Source organism: Venturia canescens, chromosome 1 (assembly GCF_019457755.1).
Source record: "Venturia canescens isolate UGA chromosome 1, ASM1945775v1, whole genome shotgun sequence".
In the NCBI taxonomy this organism is placed as follows: Eukaryota; Metazoa; Arthropoda; class Insecta; order Hymenoptera; family Ichneumonidae; genus Venturia; species Venturia canescens.
Window position 1 is genome coordinate 17098715 of NC_057421.1, and position 20641 is coordinate 17119355.

At 35.3% G+C, this 20641-nt stretch overlaps 2 protein-coding genes and 1 long non-coding RNA gene across 8 annotated transcripts in view; 2 read left to right on the top strand and 1 right to left on the bottom strand.

Moving 5' to 3' along the window:
* The window catches only part of sit (stuck in traffic), a 74645-nt gene extending 69980 nt beyond the window's left edge, over nucleotides 1-4665 (top strand). For both annotated transcript variants that reach the window (XM_043433169.1, XM_043433168.1), the window contains exon 6: nucleotides 251-4665. In XM_043433169.1, the coding sequence (XP_043289104.1) occupies nucleotides 251-559 (309 nt within the window). In that variant the 3' untranslated portion in view covers nucleotides 560-4665. The remainder of the gene's footprint in view (nucleotides 1-250) is intronic.
* On the bottom strand, nucleotides 4378-12075 carry bond (james bond). 4 transcript variants are annotated; one of them, XM_043433176.1, is made up of 8 exons: nucleotides 11872-12075; nucleotides 11669-11784; nucleotides 10882-10994; nucleotides 6593-6783; nucleotides 6422-6496; nucleotides 6285-6341; nucleotides 5517-5759; nucleotides 4378-5410 (listed from the first exon to the last, which is right to left on the bottom strand). In XM_043433176.1, the coding sequence occupies exons 3-8, from the start codon at nucleotides 10940-10942 to the stop codon at nucleotides 5249-5251; spliced, it is 789 nt and encodes a 262-aa protein (XP_043289111.1). In that variant the 5' UTR covers nucleotides 10943-10994; nucleotides 11669-11784; nucleotides 11872-12075; the 3' UTR covers nucleotides 4378-5248. The 4 variants fall into 4 exon arrangements, with proteins under 4 accessions (XP_043289111.1, XP_043289110.1, XP_043289108.1 ...); XM_043433175.1 differs by lacking the exon at nucleotides 11872-12075 and having other exon boundaries at nucleotides 11481-11770; XM_043433173.1 differs by lacking the exon at nucleotides 11872-12075 and having other exon boundaries at nucleotides 11377-11769.
* A 3617-nt stretch (nucleotides 12076-15692) lies between these two features.
* Nucleotides 15693-18438, top strand: LOC122407397 (uncharacterized). Of its 2 annotated transcripts, none has more exons than XR_006260190.1 (4): nucleotides 15693-16489; nucleotides 16559-16699; nucleotides 16822-17000; nucleotides 17662-18438. It is a non-coding gene; the product is annotated as an uncharacterized lncRNA (long non-coding RNA). The 2 variants fall into 2 exon arrangements; XR_006260191.1 differs by having other exon boundaries at nucleotides 16567-16699.
* Nucleotides 18439-20641: the final 2203 nt, after the last annotated feature.

Genomic DNA, 20641 nt, shown 5'->3' on the forward strand with positions numbered 1-20641 from the left:
ATCTGCTTTCAAACGTTTTATTCGTTCCTCGATCCAATTGCAGTTTATTCTCGAGTCCTGTTGTGTCTCGTGTTCGAACAAGTTTGACAATTTATGGTATTGCAGAGAAAAAAATTCGTTTTCAAATTTAAAATTTAAGGGGAAACGTTTAGTTGTCTATGGCATTTGGTTTCATTGATTTGGTGAACAATTTATCAGAAACGATTGCCCTAGGGATGTCTTCTCTTATGTTGCTGTTTTTGTATTCCAGGGACAATTCTGTCTGGCCTTCATTCACAGTCTACAGCTATTGATCTACGACTGCGATTATCCGAGATGGTCGCTAATCCTTATTTTGCCGAACGTCATGTTCTTCTACTTCTTGTTCTCCGACTTCTATAACAAAGCTTACAGCGATGAGGATAGAAAATTAATGGATAAACAAATGAAGAAGGAACTTAAGGCGAAGGTGTCGAAGGAAAATGGAGCTATCAAGCAAAATGGTGAAATTAACGGAGATGCGGATGCAAGAAAAATCACGAATGCCAAGGTTTCCAATGGAAAAGTCAAAAAGTCATAAATACTATTCTCGAAAGTAATAATAGTAATAAAAAAACAAACAAAAAACACATAACATGATTGGAACAAAAATTAATTTGTGGAGGAACAACGAGCTTAGTGAAACGCGAAAAACTGGAGTGAGTTCTTCGAGTATTCAATGTTCTTTCGAATAGGCTCGTCAAATGACAGTGAAACTTAGGTGGATTAAGCGGAGGTTCGATTTTAAAAAAATCTGGAAAAGTGGAGGAAAGTTGGTCGGCCAAGTGTTCAAATAATGTACCGACAGAGCCATTGTTTTATCGATGCTCTTGACATCTAACGGATAATACCGATTCCATTGTGGACGGTAAAATCTCTTTTACAGCTTGGGGCTCTCAAGTCGTAGTAGAAGGTTTCTGTTTTCAAATATTTATCGACAACGCGGTTGGGTCGACATGAGTAATTTCGTGAATTTTGTGTTTCTACTACAACCGACATTTCGATTCGTTGACTTCGACAACTCGTAGATTTGATGCAAGATGCCGATTTCAGAATCGAGTCGATTTTTCTCAAGTATTATTTTTGCATATTTTCCGATGCAGAAACAATTTTTTAGTTTTCGGTACGCTGATTTTCTTGTGAATTTCTGATTTAGGAAAACGGGTTATTTTTTTTTATGCCTGCAAAAATGGGCGAGAATAAAAAAATTGTGAGGAAAACGAAAATCGGATTGCATCGTTGAATTTTCGCCTCCGTTTCACAAAAAGCTTTTCTTTCAATTGTTTTTTACCTATTCAAGCTTCCCATTGATCGAAGAATTTCCGCAGTAGAGACTGACCAGTTTTTGTATTCATTAGTTTCGCATGGAACAACTCACGGGAAAGAAATGTCAGTGTAATGTATAAATTGTATGAAAATATTGTTTAAAGTCAAAAGCGAGAGTTGTCAGTGGTCAGTGGCAAAAATGTAGCGCCAGAGGACGGGGCTCAATATTCAAATTCCTTTTCACGGTAAATCGCTCGACGTTACAGGTTTCGTTAACGTGAAATAGAGGAGCTGAAATGAGCGTGAATTTTTTTCTCACAAGTTCATTTTTCCTGGCACCCCGATGAAAATTCTTAACGCGGGAGAAAACGTTAGTTCTGTTCCTGTTCGATTTTGGAACTTGTGGAAAGAATTAACATACCAGAATGAACGAAGCGTTGAAAATTGTATCGTATAAAACATGTGCTAACGGAAGCAGATTCGAATCATTTCCTTTGTTTATATTTGCTCAAAGAATAATCAAGTTCGTTAAATATTTTCATACTTGAATCGGAAATTTCGTGATAGATCCGCCGCACTTTTGATTAGAAGCAAAAATTTTAAACGACGTTCGAAGGCTTCAAAAGTGAATTTCAACTTATTCGGAAAATTCAGGTTTTTGAGGTGAAAATGTCTCACTGGTTCGTGGTTATATCGCAACACTGATAACGCGGAAAGAACAATTGTATTGTTTGCGAAACAGTAGTTATTTTTTCCGTGTTATAAATTTTGCAATGTTGAATAAGAGAAACAAAATAAATGATATAAGAAACGAAGAGAATAACTTTTCCCGGCTGTTTTCCATAACAATGAAACAAAACTTTTCCGTATCATTTTATCTTGATGCATACAAACTCACGTATTTCTTCTGAGGTTACAAAAATTTTCCATAGTCGATTTTTCAACTAGCCGTTTTTTATAGTTTATTTTTTTGACAGTTATTTCAACAGATTACTCTGATTCAGCTTCCAAGGGTCTCAATAAACTTTTGGTTCCGTGATCCACCACCGCTCAAAAATAAAAAATAACAAAAAAAACATGAAAAAACAACGTGCCAATGTGTGTTCCATCGATGAATTAGAAAGGAAACGAGAAGAAAACTGAAAAAAAAAAAAAATATTTAAGGGAACGTCGTTTCTCGACGTTGCAGTTAGATCTTGTAGCTGTGTATAGTGTGATTGTAACCATCGCGAGCTCATAATACCCTAATAAGGTATAGCCTGTACGCTAAGAATAAGTGGGCTGAGATAAAACCACGTGCCCGAAAAATAATTGCTCATATTGTTTCTTGCATGAAAAACAAAGAAATGATTTTAATTATAAAAACCGTTTTATGCCGAAGTGCAACAAGTACAAATGCACCGTGTGCATGGCTCTATGCGGATATCGTACTGATGCCGAGGCGGGCATGTTAATATGTAGAAATAACATATTCTCGTTGATTTATGACGCATCGTTTCGGTAGAATTTCACCGACTTTTAGTGACGACTAATCTCTATATTTATATAAATATTAATTAGTTTTAATGCTGAGTTCGTCTCGTTGCAAAGCCGCGAAAGAAAACGAACGTTCTATTTTAGTATTCGTTATTATTAATTTTATTATTTTTCTTTGATTTTTTTTCTCATTATTCTTATTATAATTGTTTTTATTATTATTGCAATGAATTCAGAGTTCGGAGCGAGTCCCAAGGTTTTTTCTCAAAGTGTACAACGTGACCTTCTCCGGCTAACTAATCGTGCCTCGTAGGTCAATTGTATTAAAATTATTATTTGTGTGTACCGGAAGAAAAAACATCGGACCCAAAGATCATGGCTTTAAAATCGACGAGTTGATCCCAAATGCGATTACATTTCAACGCAAATCGAGTATTCCAGAAAAGGCCTAAGAATATTTATCTTTTTTTTAGTCATTGTTTGTTCTCTTTTCCACGCCATAATCACAATTTCCGGCAATCGTTCCACTTTTTTTTGTTTCTCAATACTTCCGCATTTTGTTGTTCTTTCATATCGTCTTCCTCGTCTGATCGCAGGGGGAATACGAAACGTGTTGCCAGGAATGATAATAAAACGAGTGTTTAGTGTCAAGTCATCGATTTCATGGCGTTCAGATTTTTCACTTTTGATATCAACATTGATGTATTTATTGTGTCGTCTTTAATTTGAATTTATAATAATTCGAGCAAGGAACAAAAAAAAACATTCCATAATGGCAGCTGGGCTGAACGAATCTACACTTTGTTTCATACAGAAATAACGAGTAATTCAAAATTTATAAGCTCATTTTCAGAGCGGAAAATCTACGTAGTTCATTTGACTTTGAATTTCTCATACTATTCTTAAGAGTATACGGAATGTTTCATAGTGTTTCATACATTAAGTATATAACCTTGGATACATATTAATATACAGTGAGAAGAAATTTTGTTGACCAACACGAATTCCGTTGCTTGCAATCAAAATATTTAGGTCGATGCAGAGAAGAAAATATTTTTTCGAGATAAGACAAAACAATTTATAAACGTCGAAACAACTTATTGGCCGAATAAAAAATATCTGGTACAGCCAAATGAATTAAAGTCAGTGGAAAAAAACACCACTCCTTTCATACACGATCAGCATTAGGTGTGTTTGATACTTTTGAAAAAACCTAGCGTTCGAGCAACTAATAGTTAAAATACGTAAAAAAGAATGGAATCAGTTGTTGAAACAAAATCATTTGCCCCCAACGAATTAGACGATTCATCAACGGGAAATATTCGTGATTCCATTGAGTGAACTAAATCATTTAAAATTCAACAAGAAAAGGTTGAATCCGTCAATTGTTTGCCGAAAAAAATGAATTTAATATTGGTGAAGTAATATTTTTTTCTCGGTGTATATAAAAAGTATACGTCTTTTGAAGAGTTATCGAAACATGGAAATTCACTTGGGACGTATAAATGGAACGAAATTTGATGTTTTCAATACGTTTATTTACTAAATAATCGCTTCAAAATCTCGAACGATTCAATATGATAGACAACAACGAAATATGAAAAAAAATTCCACCACTTTTCGCTAATGTACTTTTTGTTTTTCTTTAATTTTCAATACATTTGTCAAGCTCAGCCAATCTGTAAATCGAGGGTTTTTCCAATGAAAAAATGTGCTTCGACATTTTGTTGTATTATATCATATCATTGTCATTGTTCTGTATAGTAAAATGTATCGTTGAATAAGAAATAGAGGAATACATATGAATTAAATATACATATAGATACGTATAAAATAAATGAATGATCTACGATGTTGAGCGGTCAATGTACACAATTTTATTAATAAATAACAGTTATAATATTATGTTCAATATCGTTATTTCAAAACTTATCTAAATGAGGTAAAATGACGCCGTTGCACAGCGAAAATGAATGAATCTTCGCCACTTCGTTTTCCATCGCGTGTGTATACAAACAAACCGCTTTTCGTTGATTTACAATACAGCTAATAATAAATTACACGAATTTCAATGAAGTAACAGATATCCGAAGACACAAACACCAACGCTAAAAATCCGAACGTGAAAACTGGCACTTGTTTTCATTTCATTCTAATCCCGGTTTTTTGTAAATTATTGGAATGCTTTGTCGATGGGTGCATTCAATAAGTGTTCACCGATTATCATTGGAATTGATGAATGTATCTAATCGGAAAACGAATCTTTTATAATTTAATTATTTTATCCGGGCCGGTGTTTTCTAGGGATTGTCCCTTCTTTGGCTACTATGTTCACTATCAGCGTACAAGAGCGCGAAACGTCACTTTGCCCATAATCACAATTTGTCGCATTAGAAACGAACCTAATAAAAGTAAGTTTACTGTTTTTCCATTCGCGCACTTTTTTCTCGTTCTGACCACTTGAGACAACAACGTTCCTGCAATTATTTTATATAATTTTTTTCTTCTTGTAAGCTTTCCGATAGAAATTAGAAAACAGGTACAGAAATATTGTGACGTTCATCGTGAAAAAGTACGTGAGAATTTTCGGCATTGAGCAATCCATCGCCAGAATCATCATGAGGTAGGCCAACATCAAACCAAATTGTATCTGTGGATAGAAGAGTAAGAATTTAAAATTGTGAAAAAAATGCATTCCGGTTCGAAACGATTAAAAATTATTCATTTTTAAAAAATTTCATAAACTTTAAACTTACCAACTGTATAATAGTCATGTATTTTTTCCACCAAAGGTATTTCTTGTACTGGGGCCCCATCGCAGCGATCATGTAATATGTGTACATGAATATGTGAACTAGTGAGTTGAGAAATCCGACTAGCAAGCCCTGCTCACCGGGTAAAAATTTCAAATATGCCCACGAGTATAGGGCGGTTACTGTGTGATGATAAACGTGAAGAAAGGACACTTGGTTCTGCTTTTTCCTCAGTACGAAAAATATCTGGATTGGTTAAAGGAAAATAATAAATTTCGACGCTAGAGTGTTTGGTTATCGACAAGCTCAAAAGTCAGAGTCATTAACTCTATCGATTTAGTCTTTCAATCGTGGTGCAACTAAAATGGTATATTCAAACTTAAGAAAAACAAATATTAAAATTTCTCCGATTTAGCTAAGTGCGAGTGTAAAATCGCGTAATGATTACACCATGCCGTGGACTCGACGGGATCCGTTTCAGTTATCAAGTATTTCGGTAAAAATTGCTTATTTTTCACTTCCATTAACAAAAATTTATTATCACTTTTTTTTAAGATCGAAATAATTGCTCCAAATGTATGAGTAAACATTGTCGACTGAGTAATTAAAATTAATATCTCTGGTCAATGAAAGCTTTTAAAAATTTGCCACCCTACAACAAAACCCGTGACGATTTTTATTTCATTGGCAAAAAAGTTTTTCGATTTCAATTAAAAGTACGATTGATTGACACAATTTACGATTCAATCAAATAATATTTTAGTGAATTACCGTATCGAGAAGCTCAATGATTTTAGCGAAGAAGTACCACCATGCTGCCGTCGAAAGCTATTTCAGAAGAAAACAAAAGTGATGAACAAAAAAGATGTGAACAGAGTGTAAAAAACTTGAGTAAAACTGTATCTTACCCCGGATTGTACCGAGGCATTTCCGCTGCTGCAGGTACCCATAAGAACGTGTTTGTAAAATTGTGTCTTGAGTGCCTGTAAGTCGAAGAAAACATGTTTGCCATGTATATTGATGGGAGGCGAAGTGTGCTGAAAGAACATTGAAATGATGGATTTTCTGAGCGCGCTTACCAAAATGGTCAACCATATGCTGAATAGAACTTGTATCGCGTTGTACCAAACTAAAGTTTTTTTTAATTCGAACGGTGGCTTTTTTTCCATGTATTGAGGTCCGATTTTGAGGACGAATGTGAGATAAACTGCGAGAATAGCAATGACAGGTCCGGGTGAGCTCATCAGTGGCCATTGGTCCACTATTGGATCTGTGACAATGAAGCGGAAGATTGTTGCAATTAATCATCGAGGCGTTCATCATTTTCTTCTATCTCAATATGTCACAAAAGTCATTCATAATGATTTTTTAATGTTTCTTATAAATATTATTTCGATATTCTTGAAATGACCTCTTAAAACAGGGCTTAACAAATCCCGGAAGTCGCATCTCACCTTCTGAATATATTTTCGATCTTCTGAATTTTCGAATTTTTTTTCTCGCTACGTGATCTCAAATTGACATGATTTTTCACTCGAGCCATTCCCCATTGTATGAAAATATATTCGTACTAATGGATTCGAGATAGGCCTAAAGGAAGAACGGGGGTTAACGAGGTCGTCGTTCGTCGAAAGTGTGAAACTGTACTGAACGTTTAATTAGCGATTATCTAGAACCTCTAATCACGAGATAGCAAAATAATTTGTGATTCTATTCTGTAGAGAGAATGTTAACGCATGTTTTTAAAATGAATTAACTGCGAGGAACATTGTCGGAGCTTTGACAATCGAATGAACCCAAATGCAATTCATACTATTAGTTATTTGAGGAATTACACGTTCTGCCATTTGGCTGCATTTCCATTAGACACAAAAACTTTTACAGTGAAAAACCTACGACGTATTGCGAAATAGGCAAGTTAATCGATTTTTTTAACGCGTTGAATTCATTCATACGATACTAATGAATGTTATCAAAGTTGTTCGCTTTAATAAGATTGCACCGTTAAAAACTCGTGGTGTCGAAAAAACACCGGTCAAAAAAGCAGCAATCGTTTGGCAAATAACTAATCCGGTGTTAATTCGCGTTTTGGCACAATTTGGTATTTAAATAATGAGGGTATCCCTTTCCGAATGAATTGGATGTATCAATAATGTAAAATTACACATGTTTATATTGACTATCATTTTCTAGGTGTCGTTTTTTATTCTCCAATTTTAAAAGTCGACTTTACATCGGATGTCTGTTGCTGATATTAAAGAGGTGTTAATTTTATACAACTTTATGGTAACTTCATCGTGTTTGCTAATGTGTATAATCGGCAGGATACACAAGTCATTAAATGATCTTGGAAAACAGGGTTCCTTTCGATGTTACGAATGACTGAAGAATTTCTACGTTACGTTTTTTTTTCTCTAATTGGGAAAGATACAATGAAGCAGTGCAAGACTACACACCTCGAGAATTGCCCTGAAGCATCATATGGTTTTTTTTTAAATATATCATCCACACCTTCCTAAATTTCCATGTTTTAATTCTTGGAATTTCATTTATCACCGATATTTTTGTTTTCTATTACGTCCTTTCTAATTTCGAATATTTTCGAATTCTTGTCTTAGCATGTGCACATGCATTTTCATATAGGCAATGGTGTAACAGGTGGTATTCATGCCTGTTAAATCGTAGATAGCTGGAGAACGCGGATTGAAATAGGTCGGCAAATTATTCTCAAGAAAACAATGTCGCCAGCGATGAAAAAGATGAAAAAATGATCGACTGTGAGAGAAATCGATTTTTCGAACGGGAAATAATGATTTATCAACAAGAGAAAAATGAAGAATTGTATTTTTCACACTATTCTGGATCATTTATTAATGCACTGTTTTGGGAGTCTCATTATTGAGTAAACATCCATCCGACAACAACTTGAACCGAGGCAATGTGGTCAATGAAAAAAGCAAAATGTGTTGAGGGACTTGGTGCTAACTAATAACTCCGATTTTACACCAACGAATTATCAACAAGAGAAAAATGAAGAATTGTATTTTTCACACTATTCTGGATCATTTATTAATGCACTGTTTTGGGAGTCTCATTATTGAGTAAACATCCATCCGACAACAACTTGAACCGAGGCAATGTGGTCAATGAAAAAAGCAAAATGTGTTGAGGGACTTGATGCTAACTAATAACTCCGATTTTACACCAACGAATTGGTACGTATCTATCGACTCTACGTACATTCCCACCGTTCGATAACACAATGGAGATACCTGTGTGTACAACTTTTGAGGTTGATTCGCTGTTATTTTTAACACCGAACTTCCAACGGTGATTCGGATAAAAAACTTATTGAAAACTACATGTTCAAGTCTCAAAACTCGTTATCGGGATGGTGAATGAGTAATGTGCAAAATATGATACGAGTGACCCACAAATGTGACTATAGCTATCACAGCATAATAATGGAAAATAATGAAGATAAAACTGCCATTATTTCAAAATATACATGAAATTTTTTCCGATATGTGGGCATTATCATTAGTTCAAGACACAAGGCGTACTTTCTTCTTATATCGGATCGAATTACATGCCCAAAGGATCGTATTTTATGAGTATCTTAATTGGATCGATTTTTACTTCCTAATTAAAGATATAATCACTTTAAATTAATGTCAGAGTTATTCATTCAAAATTGTAAATCAATTTTTTCGACTTATCTTTTGACGAATGAAATTACAAGCCATTAATTAATCGAGGATCCATCATTGACTGAACCCGAAATTTCATTCGTTCCCGTCTCAAATTCTATAGTTTTATATGTAAAAAATCGCTTAAGAGAGCGTAAAGGGAAATGAATCAAGAAAAAAGTGTTAATAAAAAGACAGAAGGCTATGACAAGAAGAAACAAAATGCCGAAATAATCAAATGTGAGGTTATACAAACGCTCATTACCAATTTCTTCTTTCAATCTTTATCGTAATGTGTTTTTATTACTAGTAAGACGATCGTCTCGAATTTTTTCCCAAACCTTCGTTATATACTTCATTGTTATTGTGTACTTTTTCATAAACTTCGTAAGAAGCGTTCACTCGTTACACAGAAAAAATAAACGATTTTTTACACATAGTCTCTATAACCCTGTGCATTTTTTTCATATTTAAACACGTTTATCTCAATAACCAATAAGACGAATTCTTTAAAATTTGATACGCGTGTCAGTCGATCACCCATTGATACTCTTTTTAAATTTATAGAATTTCTTAAGGAAATCGTTTCGTGCGTGAACTACCTTAAAAATGCGCCAAATCCCACAAAATCAGTGAAATAAGTTATACAGTCGACGAAGTAGAGGTAAATGAAGCCGAGGAAACGTGAAAATATAGCCTATCCGTAAATGGCATGGAAATAATTTCAAACTCATTAAGTCTGTGACGTACAGTTAGGGAATGTGCTTGTTCTAGCACATATCGCATTTCTCGACATCGTACATATAGAATCATATTCATTTGAAAGCACCACTTTCGTTTTTTATATATTCTCCAACATGTGTTTTCTACGATATTTATCGCACAGGAGTGTGACGACTTGATACTGTAAAATAGTTGAGTGACGAAAAAAGTGTTGTAAAAGCGATTCAACCTCGTGGTTCGTCGAACCGATTTCTCCCGCAGGAATATTTTAACCTTGAGGTTTGTACTACTATCTCGATCATTAATGAGCGTGAACCACACACTGATCATATCACCCCGTTTTCAATCGCGCTGAAACTGCAAGAGCCGCACGTGCTTGAGTTTTCTCTCTTTCTCTTTTAGTTGACAGGCGTCGCGTATACGAGATAGCTTGAATTCATCATCTAACGAGTTTCGTAAAGGTGGACATCTTTTAGCCCTGCCCAATCTTGAAATACAATATCTCGAAGGATACCTAATTTGAGAGTAAAGTTAACGGTGCATGGAAGAATTTGGGTCGGTCGACAGCCGGCTTTCTAAGTTACATCGCAGTGTATGGCTCCTCTCGTGATGAATAATAGAATAATGAGGAAAAAAAATGAATGAGATTCGAAGATGAATCACAAAATGGAATTGCAAATATAAAAATAAATTTTAGAATTAAAACCAGTGAATAAGCGCAACATTTAAAAATTTTCTGCCAGCATTATTATTTTTTGCGTGTTCATCTTTGAAACTCATTTGACTGAAAATGGAGCTTCATCGTGTCGGGTCACGGTTAACACGGAACGTTTCATTATTATTTATCATTGTAGTAGTTTTACACGAATTTCTTGGATTATAACAACGATACTTATAATTGTCAATAAAAGAAGAAACTTCAAACGGATAGGTGAAAAAATGCACGTAACACAAACCTCTTTCAGCATCGAGGATTTCATTCCAGTTGCTGACAACGAGTTTTATGAGGTTCGTCATGATTGCAGACTAAGGTGCTCTGACTTCGAAACTTGGAGTTTTATCAGTCAGCCTACAAAGACAATTATTATGATTATGATGTTTGACAATTGTACGTGAGCACGTACGTTCGCATCAATACAGGTAATTGTACACATACATAAATATGTTAAATGGTTATTTTGAAAACACTTGAGATCCTTCTAAAAGTTTCTCCATAACAATAGAACGTTTGGTCTCGTAGAGACGTGGAGACAGAGGAGTTCAATAATATTTTCTACAATAATGAATTGAAAAAAAAACATTCAAACCCTGCGGGCTCCTGCCTCGCGCCGAGGAAACCAAAAGTTCTACAATTATTACGACTTTTAAATGAAAAAATTTCAGAGACATTCCTCAAAGTATTGCAAGTCCCTGAAACGATTATTTTATACAAGAAAAATCCTCAAAATTACCATTGAACATGTATGCACAGAGAGAAACACAGGAAAACACAGAACGCATTGAAGCTTCCGGCATCAACGTCTTATTTATTTTTAACACAGGAAGGAACAGATACCGGCTCGGTTCTTCGTAAATCGTTAGCAATGTAGCACACGTGAGAACTTTGGTTATACTGTTAATAACTCGATTGACTCGTGTGATCTTTTTGCTTTAGTGTAAAGCAATATGAACACAAACTCACTAAATAATTGAGATATATTGGTGAAAAAATTAAATATAAAATGAAAAAATTGTGATATATACAAAGACTGAAGCATGAGGAGGCGAACTATCTAATGAATAAGAACGCGTCCGTCACGCCCGGTAACCAGGGATCCACTCAATGAAATTCTCTCGAATACTCGTAAGATACGGAGCGTCTAGAAAAGAAAAAGAAAGAACTGACCATCCATTTTGTGAGAAAATGGAAGTGGTGGTACTCTACCCACGTAGTGGGACGCTTCTACCTTATTTCCCCTTCCCCACCTTACGCAGCAAGCCACTTGTTTTTTTACTTTGTTTTTTCCTTCTCAATATACGCGCGGAAGTTTCGACTCGTTCTCATACGATGTGCTTTTCTTCACAATTAACATGCAGCGAAAGCGCGTTCAGCTAAGTTGACGATAAACGTGTGCAACGCGTAAGATACTCGATTAAGAAATAACGCGAGATTCCCGTATCTACGTTGCGATTGGCCACGAGGGCACAATGAGCCTCTTTAAGACTGATGTAAGCAGAGATTTCTATCTTATATACCCCCTCGCGATGGGCTTTTCGCAGTCCCCACGTGAGATTCAGCGTCTGTGAAAACCCCTCGTTTTCCTTCGGCCGTTCCGATGCTTTTCCCTCTCCGGAAAAAGACCCGCGGAATTTATGCAACCGGTATAAGTTGTTGATCCGGCGGGGTTGAAGGGAGGAAAAAATGGCGTAAGAAGTTTGTAAAATTTGTAATTATGTGAAAAAAATTCCGAAAGACGCGAACTTCCGAAATGTTGTCCTCTCCTCGGTAAGTTCGCTCTCTATATTTGAAATTTTCTCTTTTTATGCGTTCTTTCAACGCGTAGACTGAAGCTTTCAAGTACTTTCTCTTTAACACGTTCCAGGAATTATCAGGAGTTTTAAATAACATGCTGAAATTAGAAGATTAAGAATTATTGGAAAAATTCAATTCGATTAACAGATTCGATGACTTTATAACATCGAATCTCGCGTTGTTTCTGCGTGAAACTTGTTGGAATTTCGGTTCCTTTTCTTTGTACAAGCTTTGACGATCAGGATTTTGGGTTTCTCCGGCGTAAGTCAATGCATTGTGATTATTCAAATAAATGAGTTTCTTCTGAATGATTAAGTATTCGAAAACTCCGATTGTTTCTTAACTTTTTTTTTTGAAATTTTAACATTTCAAAAAAGCATCATGTCATGATCGGTGCTTCTCCAGACTGCGTAACGGGGCTAATATGAATCAAATGAATTTCATTTATCGATCGTCATTATTTTAAGGACCGCATTTAAATAGCGACGAGCCACCGTCGCATTGATTGATATCACATTATTTAAATACTGTATTGTATCATAACTTTTGTGTCACATTTGTATAAATATCTGAGACTGTGAGTTAATCTTTCTCGCAGTAAGATTACTGGCAGATGCCGGAAGGCGGAATATGAGATTCTTCCAGAGAAACATTTATTTGCGAACATTGAAAAGCCACGCAGGGCCGAGTTTGTATTACTATTAACGTCAACGGCTTTTATTTGCCAGGAATAAAGTTTCCCCAGAAGGTGACACAAGCAGAGAACAAGAATAAGACACAAAGAGAGAGAGAGAGAGAGAGAGAGAGAGAGAGAGAGAGAGAGAGAGAGAGAGAGAGTGTCAGTGGGGATTCTCGCGAAGCGGAAGTATTGACTTACATTACCAAATCCACTTAATATGTACAGACAATTCCGTAATGAGCGGGATCGGTCTCTTGGCAGACAGTGATTCATAAAAAAATCTAACAATCATTATCATTCACAAACTTATTTTGATATCTGTAACAAAAGTGTTATTGCAAGACAGAATATTTTTGCACTGAAAATAAAACTTATTCAATGGTATAAGCAATAATTGTCTATGATGTATCAAATTGATAAATGAGAAACATTTTTCTGTTTGTTATACCAATGTTTGATATTTATTTTTAGCACATAAACAAGCCGTTTTTATGTCATCTGTCTTTGTAAATATACGTCATCGCAGAATTTCCATTTGGATATGAAGAAGAAGAAAGGAATTCATTGCAAATAATCAATCTCCATCAATTTATATAATAAGTTATGTAATGATGAACTACGAGTTCATCATTAAGTAAGTATCAGCTTATTCATCAATTTAGAAAATGATGGATTTTTCCTGTCATTGATTTCTCCGCATAATTCTCTCGAAATAATAGTTTTTAAAAGGTAGTTCATGCACGAAACGATTTTCTTAAGAAAATCTTGAAATTTACAGAATTTAAATGGGTAGTCGACTGACACGCGTATCAAATTTTAAAGAATTCGTTTTATTGGTTATTGAGATAAACGTGTTTAAATATGAAGAAAAATGCACAAGAGTATAGGGACTGTGCGTAAAAAATCATTCATTTTTCCATATAACGAATGAACGCTTCTTACGAAGTTTACAAAAAAGTACACAATAACAATGAAGTATATAACGAAGGTTTGGAAAAAAATTCGAGACGATTGTCTTACTGGTAATAAAAATATATTACGTTAAAGATTCAACGAAATTGGTAATGAGCACTCGCATAACCTCACCTTTGCTTATTTCGGCATTTTGTTTCTTCTTGGCTTGGCCTATTCCTGTCATACCCTTCTGTCTTTTCATTAATACTTTTTTCTTGATTCACTTCCCAATGTGTTTTCCTTTTACGCTCTCTAATGCGATTTTTTACGTAAAAAACTAGAGTATTTTCACCGGGGACGAGTAAAATTTCGGGTTCAGTCAGTGATGGATCCCCGATTAATGAATGGCTTGTAATTTCATTCGCCAAAAAATAAGTTGAAAAAATGTATTTACAATTTCTAATGAATAACTTTGACATTAATTTGAAGTGATTATATCCTCAATCAGGGAGTAAAAATCGACCCAATTTAGACACCCATAAAATACTATAGTATGAACATGATTTACCTTGAAGTAGCGAAGTTATAGAGTTGTCTTCACAAGCAATGGGGGAAGTGTAAGTGGGGTACGGTCGAGCCCCTACTGACGTCATAACAATACGAAACAAATTCGACAATTTTTTATTACTTAAAAAAATTCACGTGGCGTGCTTGAACTATCAAGAAGGAAAGTAGATTAAAAATTGAAAGAAAATGGCACTCCCTCAAAAATCGATTTCTCAAAATCGCAAATTCAAGTTTCAGGTAATACTGTTACTAGTGTGCCAACTCGAATGCGGAATCTGAAAACGAGCACATTGAAAAATGAAGCAGGAACTTTGGAATTGTATTTCATGCCTCTTCCGATAGACCGCGATGTAGTTCCCCCACCATTCCCGAATCATCACACGCTTTAAATGCAATTAGAGTCTCTTTTGTCTCTAATTGACCTCTTCCATATTCATGTCCATTCTTCTTTTGTGTGTCAAAAAAGTCACACGCCATCGGTAAAATGACACCAATTAATTCATGCGATAGCGAGATTACAGCGAATTTTCTTCAGAAGAGATTAAAGAGACTGGAGAAAATGATGAAGAGGAAAAAAGATAAGTAACGAAAAAGTAGGTATGTTGACCTGTTTGCGTTCTGCACAGATTAGGTTACCATGCGTCGTGATTATCAAAAAAATGTTGTCACATCGCTTGCCACATTTTGAAAACAAATTTGATATCTTGTCACTTACATAGGCTCTAACCTTACCCAAAATGTTATTATGCGCTATCTTCGTCAGGTCGTCGTAAACGTTCGAACTCGTCGGAGACAGATGGCGAAAGGAAGAGAAGGAAGTGGGTAAGTTGGTCGAGTGAACGAGACCTTAGAGATGACGATGCCATGGAGATCGACGAACCGTCGCAGGCTGACATGTGGACAATGCGGAGTAACATTGTCGTGGAGTAGCCGGTGGCTGAGTCAGCAGTTTCCACGTCACAGGAAAAGTGTCGAAATAATCGACAATCAAGGTCAGTCCAATAGCGGCCCGCAAGGAAAAACTTTGCCTTATACCCGTGGGCGATTCGGCCATTGATGCTCATATTATCTTGAACTTTTGGGTTCCATTTCAACCCAGTTGGCAGAAAGATGGGAGGAGATCTTACAGAAAGGTTTTCCTCTCGAGGAGGTATGCTCGCTCATGAAAAAATACGCTCCTCGAAGGAACACAAATTTCATGGACCAACCACGGATTAATCCGGGAGTGAATGGCACCATTTCCGAATGAATGATTGCTGTTCGAAAACAGCCTAGAGGAAAAAATGAAAGTAGCAAAAATACTTAAAAATCCGTCTCGGGAGTTGAAGCCGAGTCACTCAGTCGCAAATCCTAAGGATTGAAAAAACCGGAAAGTCAACCGCCGCGACGTCCGACCGATCAAAAGTTTCAGAGGACGTCAGAAACGGGCGGGAGGAAACCGTGGATGTCGGAAAATTTGTACAACACCTCGCGACAGAGGGACAATTGTGGTTGGGAGGAACCCAAACGGAGACAGCGTCATTATTGAGGAAATACTAGCCGAACTTGTAATTAATTTGGCGAGTAGGCTATGCTTTTATGTGAGCGAATGACGTGAAATTACGCCAGAGAAGTGCATCTTGGCTTGGATCAAAGGACATAAAATCCCTTTCTGTAGAATCTCGTATCATTATTTTATTATACGTTTATTCCGAAGGAACGTGTGTGGGATAAAGAGAGCTCTGTAATGAACGATCTGATAGAGAAATTACTCAGCATCAGTGCAATTGAAAAATGTCAGGAGAAAAGAGATTAGTTCTTGTTCAACATTTTTGCAGTTCCAGAATCTGATGGAAGCTTTGGATTGGTGTTAAACCTTTAAGTTCGTACAAGCTGGGCACTTCATGCAATTACGATCAAACTTTACTTACACGTGAGTTCTTTTTATCGTTTAATTATATATTAGCCTAAAAAATGGGACATACTTGTGCTCATTTTTCAGTTTTGAAGTTGCAAAACGTAGTAAAAGTGGGATGCGATAAAACCGTTAGCGACTGTTCGAGCGTTTAGCTGCTTGAATCCTCCACAAATTTACTTCACTGTATAAACTTCTAAGATCGAGATTTAAACTTGACCTACTGAGGTGAGAACTAGTGATCAACGGTACAGCAGCACCTTGTCGCTATTTGAATGACATCAATTTCCGAACGTTCTTGACAATAGTTTCATTCTACTCATCTGACGAGTTGTTTAATTACATTATAGCACGGTACGAGATATTTCCGAACTGTTGGAGGTGGAAGGAGTCGTACACTAGAAATTAGTCAGTCTATAAACTTGTTAGTCTGAAATCGCTTGCTCAATATACTGGTGCTGGGTATGAGTATTGAGTTGGAAAGTTCAGAGTTCGGGGCCATTTGTGAGTTACGCTTCCAACGAAGAAAGTAAGTTGATGAAAATTTCTGACTCATTTCTTTCGAAACGTCACGTCATAGTCGATCGCATGAGAAGAAATTTTTCATTTCCACACACCTTTCCTGGGCCCATTGGTTCAAAAATCCTATGTAACTTGATGCCTCTTTTCATTCATTTTTTTTTTAGTCACGCTAACGAACGAAATGGATAAATGAAAAGTCTGTAGAATTTCATTTATTGTTATAGTTCAAATACAATAAATAAATTTAAAAAATGTTCGACAGTGCATTTGTTTTCACAAAGTTGCATCCGGACTTCAATCTCGTGGATCACACTCATGAAGAGTACAGGATTTAACGATGTATGGTACAAGAGTCTAAATAATTAGAAATTGATCACATTTGGTGATAATGTTCTTCAACATCAAGTGCGAAAACACATTTTTTTTCAAAATTTTCTTCTGCTTAGTTATCGAGTAATTACGCGTTAAAGCAGATTTCTTATGCCCGGAATGTATACCTATATATATGGAAACGCTATGATTATACACGTGAACTTTAGTGATCAATTACTCGATAACTGTACAGAAGAAAAATCTTAAAAAAATTGTATCGTCAAATTTGGCACTAAAGAATATGTTCACCAAAATTTATAAAATTCTGATCATTTTGAAATTTTTTATGTTTTTAGCATGGTTTAGCATGGCAACATTGTAAGCCTGTGCCAAATATCCTTAAGGCGTAAGTCAAAACTCTCATAAAAGGTGCTCCCGAAGGAAGTTATTAGAAATTCCAGTGAGAAAAATTGTGTCATATGGAGAAGCAAACCTATTCAAAAATCTTATTTGAAAAATTCGCAGAAACGATAAAAACATGTTATTTTAATGCCAATTAAGTGGGAAACATTAAATCCTGAGTCGGAACTGCTAAATGTATTTCAATAACGCGAACATGTCATGCCATGACAAACATAATATTACAACTTCATTGTACCTATAACCTAATAACGAAAATATTCCGAAATATAATTTTTCAAGTCGGTAAACCATATCGGCTTCGTGATTGCTCGTTGTACGTGAATACCGTTTAGAGTAAGTTTTTAGTTGCTGTTGATAGCATTTCGGTATACAAAATCTCTGGGGATTTAGCCACATGCTAAATGCTTGATAGAATCAATTCTAAACTATTTGAACAGTAGGAAGAATGTGTCTTGACCTATGACTTACTTCGTACTTTGATTTAATACTTTAAGTACCGCGTTGGCCTCTGCCTTCCGCTCATGCGGATTTATTCACATATAATAAGCTATAGTGAAAACGGTGATCAGCCACCGTTACAGCAGTGAAAATGCTCGATATGGACCTTCACTGATAATACTGTGTAGGAAAGATAACTGTTGAACAAATGGTCTTTATACTTTATGTGCGATGTTGTGTTGAAAATATTTAATGATCGTGTAATTTATTATATAGTCAAAGGTTATTATATAATGTGAGCATTATTACAGAATTATAATTGATGTTTTATTAAAACATAAGGAGTTAGAAATGAATGAAAAATAGTTTGATGATGGTTTTTGTTTTGCTCCTCAATTGTTGTTGTCTCCATATTCATTGAATTAGTACATGTACTTAAATTCTTTGTTAATTTACAATCCCCTCTCTTTTCAATGACTTCATTTACTTTGATAGCGTTGCTCCTCATTGTTAAACTATTCCTGACATTCGCTTTCATCTCGACTAGCCATAAGATAGCAGCCTTGATATGTTCCCTGTAAAGTCCCAAATTAGCCGATCTCAAAAAAATGACTCTAGGATTTCCTTATTCAATACACTTGAGAGATAAAGAGAAATTATTCTGCGCCAAAATGAGATGAACAAATTGGAATGATCGTTCTTTTTTTTTACAAATTATTCACATACCGAGGTTTCCACTGCAAAAAAAAAACGAAAAAAAAAGAATTCGGATTGTGATCGGCGCTGATTGAGGACTCGTTTAATGGCAAGGAATATGAGGAAATCATTTGTATTTCGATTTCCTTTTAACAATGCTCAATTACGTACGTAGAATAATTTATCTTACGCAAGAGTCGACACGACCTATTACACCTACCTGCATAATGGTTGTTTCCCTTCATTTATTCATGGTTTATTCATGGTAATGATGTTTACAATTTTTATTGGATTAAATTGATGAATAAAAAAATGTTAATATTCATAAAGACTTTATCTCTGTAACATTGAGTTTAACAAAATGTTGATCCACAAGATTCAAATGGTGACTTCCGTCCTTAAACTTTAAAAAGTTCCGTGACAAAATGGTGCTAAGAGCAGTGAAGATTAGATGACCAACGATTTGTTCTATGGCTTCTACACTTTCTCTTTTGAATCTTAAATAGTCTTAAAAACCTACGCCAATTAAAAATGAATGATGCTCAAATAAAATAACGCTATTTTCTAGTAGTTTTGAGACTTGCTTAATCTATTGTCAAATGGGATGTTCCATATACGTTGACTCGATTATAAATACTGTTGAGCCTGCAATGGTAATTATCTTGAATAATAATATTTCTTGAGCGATGAGCATTACGAAAGTGCTATCGAGCTCGTCGTCAATTCTCAGGTATATACATAATATTTCTTTCTTGCTCAAATGGGAAGATCCCAAAAAAGTAGGACGTCGCATACGTTTTTTTTTTCGTTCTCGAATTCTTTCTCGTTTCCCTTTCTCTCTTTCTTTCGATCGTCTCTCTCCTTCCAAAATTCACAAGTGGTGATTACTGGCCAAGTCCGTAACGATCTAATGAGGACTGTAGCGTCAAGAAATGTTGAGTTGTTTATAAGCCTCATGATCGTAAGCATAGTGAAAGTGCAAATGAAAATTATTCGAAATGAAATGCAAGTTTACACGTTTTTCGTGCCGAATGAGTTTAATTGTTTCATTGTATTATTTAAAATCTGCATATCCTGATCTCCATGATGAGACCATCGAAGTTCCACAAAAGCCAAATAGATTAAGTAATGAGAATAATCCAAATTTCATAATAAAAAAGACGACTCATTCAGTTTCCCGAAAGCAAAAGTGGATATTTCAGCGGCGTTAAAAAATGTTTGAAAATAATTAAGATCTTTCGGTGATTCGTCAAATTATTGTGAGAAAAAAATAACGTGATTGCACCTCAGCAACGAACGAAGCTTACCCCAATCAATCAAAAGACAGGAATGACAGTGAGACAACAAGCGAAGTCACTAATTCTTTGGAAGTATTTTATAACAAGATTTTTTCCTCATTGTATGCCAATGAGCTTCTTGAGCGTAGTAGTTTTAAGGGTGAATGATACAAAAGTCGAAATAATTAGAAATTGATCAAATTTGGTGATAATGTTCTTCAACATCAAGTGCGAAAACACAAATTTTTTCAAAATTTTCTTCTGTTTAGTTATCGAGTAATTACGCATTAAAGCAGATTTCTTATGCCCGGAATGTATACCTATATATATGGAAACGCTATGCTTATACACGTGAACTTTAGTGATCAATTACTCGATAACTGTACAGAAGAAAAATCTTAAAAAATTTGTATTATCAAATTTGGCACTAAAGAATATGTTCACCAAATTTTATAAAATTCTGATCATTTTGAATTTTTTTATGTTTTTAGCATCGTTTAGC

What these genes read in the sequence shown, in the direction of transcription:
- bond (XM_043433176.1), bottom strand. Translation starts at nt 10,942, where the DNA reads ATGACGAACCTCATAAAACTCGTTGTCAGCAACTGGAATGAAATCCTC. An exon ending in AATCCTCGATGCTGAAAGAG is followed by an intron (nt 6,784 to 10,881) that starts GTTTGTGTTACG and finishes TCATTGTCACAG; the next exon opens with ATCCAATAGTGGACCAATGG. An exon ending in TCATTGAGCTTCTCGATACG is followed by an intron (nt 5,760 to 6,284) that starts GTAATTCACTAA and finishes TAACCAATCCAG; the next exon opens with ATATTTTTCGTACTGAGGAA.